The following is a 7,535-nucleotide window of genomic DNA, read 5'->3' on the forward strand; positions in this document are numbered from 1 at the left end:
ATTGATGAATTACTAAAATGTGAACTATTGAATAATTTCTTGGCAATACCAGTGCAGTGGCCTTGAAAATGTATTGTTCAAACTCCTGATGTAGGGAACATAATTGACTGAAAGCCCTGCTGCTTCCCCTCTAGATCCACCACTGCTTCACACCAAGGCCAAGCTTCGCCTGGGCTCTTCCCAGCCAGTGATGAGCCACAGTAGGGCTACTAGTGCAGGCCTATTTCTGCAAAGCATGGGACTCCCTTAACAGGTGACTTTGGCTCAAGGACTTCCCATCTGCCTGGTGGACACTTCCATAAAAGTGTGTTGCAGCTTGAGACTCTTCTTACCCAATCTTCCTCGCTTCCCTCTCCTTTTGACAGTGAGTGGTGAGACCTACACCAAAGTCTGAGGCTCTCCCTGCCTTCTGCATCTTCCTCTCACATTTCGTTTACTGGTATTTCCTCCAGTAAACCTCATGCTTGTCTTGGTGCCTGCTTCTTGGAGGCTCTTAGCTAACACAAACAACTGTAAATAGATGTTGTTAGGGAGTAACAGTCTATACCTTAGAGCGCAGAATTGATATTTTCTTCATCAACCATGAAGTTAAAATTATTATAAGTTTAACATGATCTTTATGTTATTGCAGTTCCTCAGAACTAGAGTTTGATGTTACCTTAAATTCTCTAGGTTAAGTATTAGCCACCATTTCCTCAAGGAAGTCTACTAACACTTAGGACTTTACATGCTAACCTGCAGATTCAGTTTTAAGATTGTTCTTATTTAGGACAGTCCTCTAAAGTTACAGGTCTTTAAAGTGAGATAATAATTTTAGTCTTTAATGTTTATGAACCAATAATATCTCACCCTACCCCCCCAAAAGAAATGTATTGATAGGTCTCAACATTTGTTTTTATAGTCTTCTGCTGATTTCTTTGGTTTGGCTATTATTTCTGCCAAATCCTCACTCAATTATTATTTTTGTGACAGACCAGGTCCAGGGAACAGTCACCATCCGGAACATCAGTGCCCTGTCTTCAGGTTTGTACCAGTGCGTGGCTTCTAATGCTATTGGAACCAGCACCTGTCTTCTGGATCTCCAGGTTATTTCACGTAAGCTTATGGAAATTCTGATATCAACTCTGGGTCTGAAACTCTAAGATCTTTGTTAAACCAGAAAATGAAGCGTTCTGCTGAATTGCCTTAAGGTTGTCTGAAGATTAAATAGAAATTCTTTTGGATTTATTGAAAATAGTTTGTAAATGTGTCAGCAATATGATGCTTTCTAGCCTCAGCAGTATGGTAATCTTTATGGCAAAGTATCTTTCTCCTCAGGATTGTTAGAATTGAACCAGTTCTTACTGTGTAATGTTATAGACATTGTAAAAGCTATAATAATCTTATGGGTATAGCAAGACCTTCTTGTGGTTCTTTCTAATTTCTTATATCTGTATAATTTTTGGGTGTCTAGGTTATAAATGGCAGTGTAGAAAACTTTTCTTTAGTAGAGAATTCTGGGATATTTGAATTCTGATTGCAAAAGGAAGTTATCTGACTGGGTTGAGGTAGAAAGATATCCCCTAATTTTTAGCATTCATTTAGGCTAGATCAGGCAAGTTAGATTGGTGCCATTACGTAATGTAGGTATTGTTCTCCTAAAATGTGTAAACCATGTAATTGTTTATTCATTCAAAGTGTGTTCAGAGCCTACTATATGTTAGTCCTAGCCACTAACAATATAGAAAGTTAATTGAGGTTTAACTTTATATAGATGAAAGATTTTAGACAGTTTGATACATTTTAAGCAGATTCTTTAGGAACCTTATATGCTTATTACAATTGCGTGGGTATATGCTATTTCTTGATTTCTCTTTTCTTTAAATATCCCTTAAATATATTTTACAGCCCAGCCCAGGAACATTGGACTAATAGCTGGAGCCATTGGCACTGGTGCAGTTATTATCATTTTTTGCATTGCACTAATTTTAGGGGCATTCTTTTACTGGAGAAGCAAAAATAAAGAGGAGGAGGAAGAAGAAATTCCTAATGAAATAAGGTTTGTGTGTCAGATTTTTTTTTATTGGTCCTGAATAGTCAATGTGTATTTCTGTTCATTTTTGACAGTTAAGATATATCTGCTAATTATAAAACTTTGATGGCCACGATAATTAAAGTGGCTAAATGATACTTTCTTGTATGTCACTTTTCTTCATTGCATTTTAGAAAGCAGAGGCTTGTGCAAAAGCCCTGAGCTTTCAATAGAAGAAAGTACTATTCAACTTTGTTCACTGGATCGTGAAGGAGGGGAATGTCCAGCATGTGCCCAGCTAGGAAGATACAAATGAAGAATTCTCCTTCTCTTCTGTTTCTCCAGGGTAGGCAGGGTTAGGTGGCTGCCACGATGGGATAGGTAAAACATGTGTCTAAAACATGTGTTTACTATTGACATTTATAATACACATGAAAATAGAGCAGGAAGGAACACCACAAGAGCATACCAGTGCCTGTATACAGATAGGCCACAGCACTATGGCTCAGAAAGGCAGTTTGGCTCAGAAAGGTTAGTTCAGATAAGAACAAGCCCATTCAAAAGTGGACAAAGGATATGAACAGACACTTTACGAAAGAAGACATACATGAGGCCAAAAAACATAGGAAAAAATGCTCATGATCACTGGTCATTAGAGAAATGCAAATCAAAACTACATTGAGATACCATCTCACGCCAGTCAGAATGGCGAACATTAAAAAATCTGGAGACAACAGATGCTGGAGAGGATGTGGAGAAATAGGAACACTTTTACACTGTTGGTGGGAGTGTAAATTAGTTCAACCATTGTGGAAGACAGGTGGCGATTCCTCAAGGATCTAGAAATAGAAATTCCATTTGACCCAGCAATCCCATTACTGGGTATATATCCAAAGGATTATAAATCGTTCTACTATAAGGACACATGCACACGAATGTTCATTGCAGCACAGTTTACAATAGCAAAGACCTGGAACCAACCCAAATGCCCATCGATGATAGACTGGACTGGGAAAATGTGGCACATATACACCATGGAATATTATGCAGCCATCAAAAACGATGAGTTCATGTCCTTTGTTGGGACATGGATGAACCTGGAAACCATAATTCTCAGCAAACTGACACAAGAACAGAAAATCAAACACCGCATGTTCTCACTCATAGGCGGGTGTTGAACAATGAGAACACATGGACACAGGGAGGGGAGCACCACACACTGGGGTCTGTTAAGGGGAAATAGGGGAGGGACAGCGGGGGTTGGGGAGTTGGGGAGAGATAGCATGGGGAGAAATGCCAGATATAGGTGAAGGGGAGGAAGGCAGCAAATCACACTGCCATGTGTGTACCTATGCAACAATCTTGCATGTTCTTCACGTGTACCCCAAAACCTAAAATGCAATGAAAAAAAAATAAAAAGACTGGGAAGAAGTTGGCTACAATGCTAATGCTCAGTATTTCTGAGTATTAGGGTTATGGAAAATTTGTATTTAAAAAAAATGCTCTGTATTTCCTAAAATTTTGATTATTAAACATATTATTATGTTAAAAAAAGAATATGACATTTTAAGAAAACAATGCCAAAATGATCTTTAAAGAAAAGTGACTCCTATCATATTGGGGAAATTTGAGGGTTCAGGCCCAGTCTCAGATTTTATCACGGCATATCCTTTTTGAAAAGGCTATAATGACTTTAGTCTCCATAGTGAGACATACCACAGCCTTTCAGGGTCTGATCCTTGCCTGCTTATCTTCTCTCTTACCACTCTCAGCTCACTTTGCCTTCCAGTCTGTCCTGCATTTTCCCTTTGCTCAGGGCTTTTGCACAAGCCTCTGCTTTCTTTCTGGACCATGCCTCTCATTTGATCCATCTCTTTACTAAATTCTTTGATCTGATTCTAGATTAGGCCAGACAGCACCTCCTCACATATGTTGTCTTTAGCGCTTGCCTAACCTTTCAGACTTGTGAAATTCTTGCATTGATTACTACCCTCATTGACTATAGATTTCTTAGGTGTAGGGCTTGTGTCTTTTTTACATGAAATATATTGTAAAGTGTAATCAATAAATATTAAATAAATTGGTTAACATCTTAAATAAATGACTTGTTTTAGCCTCTTGTAATTCTTAAGAGTTTGGGCCATATGCTAGGATAAAATCCTGGGGTCTACCCCAGGATAAAATGACTGAGGAAAGCCTCCATCAGCACACCACAGTGATTCCCCAAACTCCAAAGGGCAATAAAATTAGGCCAACTCTAATTATTTCTTGAAGTTCTGCTACTTATAGTTTGATTTCCCAGGTATTTTATGGCACCTAGTGTAGTAGATTTCTTCTTGGACTAATTTCCTACTTATAGTAAACATATATGTGTGAATAAAGATATGTTTACTATATATAAATATTTACAGTAAATATACATAAAGCAAGATATATATTTAAATATATAAAAAGCAGGATTTGTTAAATATATATTTACCATATAATATATATTTACGTGAATTTTTTTTCATACATATATTTAGAAGTTGTATTGCAACAGATATTCTCTGAGAGATCTGAGAGTTCCTTTTCTACTGTTGGAGACTAAGAAGCTGTGGAGAGATTTTCTTGACTATTGTCTCAAAGGGAATGGATGGCAGGCTGAGGCCATCCAGGGTTGCCCCATGCTTGCTTTCACAATGGAGTAGGCTCTCCTGGATTTGTTTTTCACATGTACAAGCCTTAACATGAAAAGAAAGATTCCAGGGTAGGAGGTAACCTGAAGTAAATCCTAATGACAGCTTTATTTTGTTCCTTTCAGAGAGGATGATCTTCCACCCAAGAGTTCTTCTGCCAAAGCATTTCACACTGAGATTTCCTCCTCGGACAACAACACGCTAACCTCTTCCAATACCTACAACAGTCGATACTGGAGCAACAATCCAAAAGTTCATAGAAACGCAGAGTCATTCAACCACTTCAGTGACTTGGGCCAGTCTTTCTCCCTCCACTCAGGCAATGCCAACATACCATCCATTTATGCTAATGGGAGCCATCTGGTCCCCGGTCAACATAAGACTCTGGTAGTGACAGCCAACAGAGGGTCATCACCACAGGTGATGCCCAGGAGCAATGGTTCAGTCACTAGAAAGCCTCGGCCTCCACACACTCATTCCTACACCATAAGCCACGCAACGCTGGAGCGAATTGGTGCAGTACCTGTCATGATACCTGCCCAGAGTCGGGCTGGTTCCTTGGTATAGGACATAAGGCGTTGTTGTGTTCAGAAATGAATAAATTGAATGCCCTCATACAAGGGGGAGGGTAGGGTGGGTGCGTGCTGGGAAAGAAATACTTTCTTATGTTAGTAAAATGCACAAAGAAGAAGGCAGTGATGTTACTTGGCCAGTAAGATGTGTAAAATGGACTGGAATGATCCATCATGAAGACTTGCTTCCCCACCAAAGATGTCCCAGGATTCTGTTTAAAAAGCTGGATCTCAAAGATGTGCCAAGCCAAGGAAAAAGATAAAAGAGCAGAATAGCACTTAAAATCCAAACTGCCGCCCAGATGGGCTTGTTCTTCATGCCTAACTTAATAATTTTTAAGAGGACTAAAGTGCCAGATGGAGTTTATTGGGATTATTTTAAAAGGTAGGTGTCTTTAATAAAATAGTGAGCAACCCTGTGATATGTTCAGTCTCTCCCAATTCCCTCGTTATGTAGAGGGCTTCATGGTATAAATGGTTAATATTGGTCCCAACAGGGCTGACTCTTCTATCATATGATCAAAACTTTTTACATGAACAAAATTCAGTAAGAAATGGGGAAAACAAAGGAAACTTCTTTGAGAAGCCCCTTCATATTTATTTATTTAGCTGTCTCTTCCTGAACCACGAATTTCATATTTGGAATATTGCTATATTGACAGATTCTTGCCTGTCTATGTTATTCTAGGATCTGTTACAGGTCCATGGCAATTACTGTTTATTTTTTCCTGGAAAAATATTTTTTTATAAAAGATTTTTTTTTAAATACTTGAGAGGCATTGGGTTAAGGAAGAAAAAACTGTTGTATAACACCTTGTTCAATGGTTATATTTAGTGAGCCCATAGAGGTCCATCATATAATGAACGAGCTAGGTTGTGTGGGAAGGAACGTAGGGCTAAGGGGTTGTGGCCTTGCTGAGCAGCCCAACAGAGCAAGGTTGTTCAGGTCTCCCTTGCTGTTACAGTAGGTTAGTCTTAACAAGGGCAGCACCTGATGCCTTTTGTATTGGGCTAGATAGCTTTCTCCTGATTTGACAAGTAAAAGTTAACTTGTCAGGGTGGGCAGAAGTTGTTTTTTTTTTTTTTTTTTTCAAAATAGTTCTTTTTGCAAAAGAGGTAACACTGAGACAAAAGGTATATATATCTTCTGGTGTGCTCCTGGGAGTGTCGGCCCTCCATTTTTGTCAGCTCAGGGTTGCCCAAATGCATTTTACACCTCTGTAAAGAGACTCCTTTTGTGGTTGCTACCTGGCTTGGCTGGACTTGCGGTTCACCGGATTAATTTACAAACTCCCCCACTTTATTTTGTTCTGTGTAGATCTGGCTGTACTTGTATTGGTGACTGTCTTGCCTTAACCACACTTCAAGCAACCCACAAATGTCTTTCCAGATTTGTTTCCTAGGTTATTTATGATATCCCATGTCTCAGTAAGAGTGTCTTTTCTTTCTGTATATGTTCTCTCACTGCCTCTTACTACCATGCTTTTTGTTCTCTTTTCCTGCAAGTGTAGTCTTCACAGGGAGTGGCCTCCTGACATTTTTTTTTCAGTTATTTGAATGAATGGAAAACAACACCTGCTGCAGACACTGTTTTTCCAAGAAGGCTACACTCAGAACCTAACCATTGCCATTTCAATATTGATAAAAAGCTGAATTTACTTTAGCATTACTTATTTTTTTTCCATTTGATGGTTCTTACTTTGTAAAAATTTAAATAAATGAATGTCTATACTTTTTATAAAGAAAAGTGAAAATACTATGACACTGAAAAGATGATGCTATCAGATGCTGTTTAGAAAGCATTTATCTTGCATTTCTTTATTCTTTCTAATTATCTAAAATTCAATAAAATTTTATTCATATAAAACAAGTTGTCATTAGTTGTCAATTCTGAGTATGTCATTTTAAAACTTAATGTTCTCCTTAATGTTACAAGCTTTTCTCCATCCTATTAAATAATATTTATAATCATTTTAATAGGCATATGATATTCCAAAAATTACTTAGCCTTTTTCTTACTATTAGAAATTTAGTCTGATTCCAGTTCTTATCCATATGACTGAAGATGTAGTGACCCTCTTCATAGATTGAACTATTTTCCCATTTCCTAGTCTGAAAGTTCATGAAGACGGTCTCTGTGCATGCCTTTTTCACCACTGAATCTCTGTCATCTACCACAGTGCCTCACGTGGGTGTTCAGCAGATAAATCCTCATTTCTGAATTGAAATTGCTAAGTCAAGTTATGAGCATGATTGTAGCTCTTGATGTGTACT

The 7,535-nt window shown here is 38.2% G+C and overlaps 1 protein-coding gene across 15 annotated transcripts in view; it reads left to right on the forward strand.

Moving 5' to 3' along the window:
• IGSF11 (immunoglobulin superfamily member 11) overlaps positions 1-7,128 on the forward strand; it is a 206,519-nt gene extending 199,391 nt beyond the window's left edge. For 7 of the 15 annotated variants that reach the window (XM_035274116.3, XM_054246070.2, XM_054246072.2 and 4 more), the window contains 3 exons: positions 973-1,095; positions 1,888-2,038; positions 4,815-7,128. In XM_035274116.3, coding sequence (XP_035130007.1) covers positions 973-1,095; positions 1,888-2,038; positions 4,815-5,256 — 716 coding nt within the window. In that variant the 3' untranslated portion in view covers positions 5,257-7,128. The remainder of the gene's footprint in view (positions 1-972; positions 1,096-1,887; positions 2,039-4,814) is intronic. The other 8 variants (XM_035274118.3, XM_008982404.4, XM_035274122.3 and 5 more) reach the window with 3 other exon arrangements.
• Positions 7,129-7,535: the final 407 nt, after the last annotated feature.

The sequence above is a fragment of the Callithrix jacchus genome, chromosome 15 (genome assembly GCF_049354715.1).
Source record: "Callithrix jacchus isolate 240 chromosome 15, calJac240_pri, whole genome shotgun sequence".
Classification (NCBI taxonomy): Eukaryota; Metazoa; Chordata; class Mammalia; order Primates; family Cebidae; genus Callithrix; species Callithrix jacchus.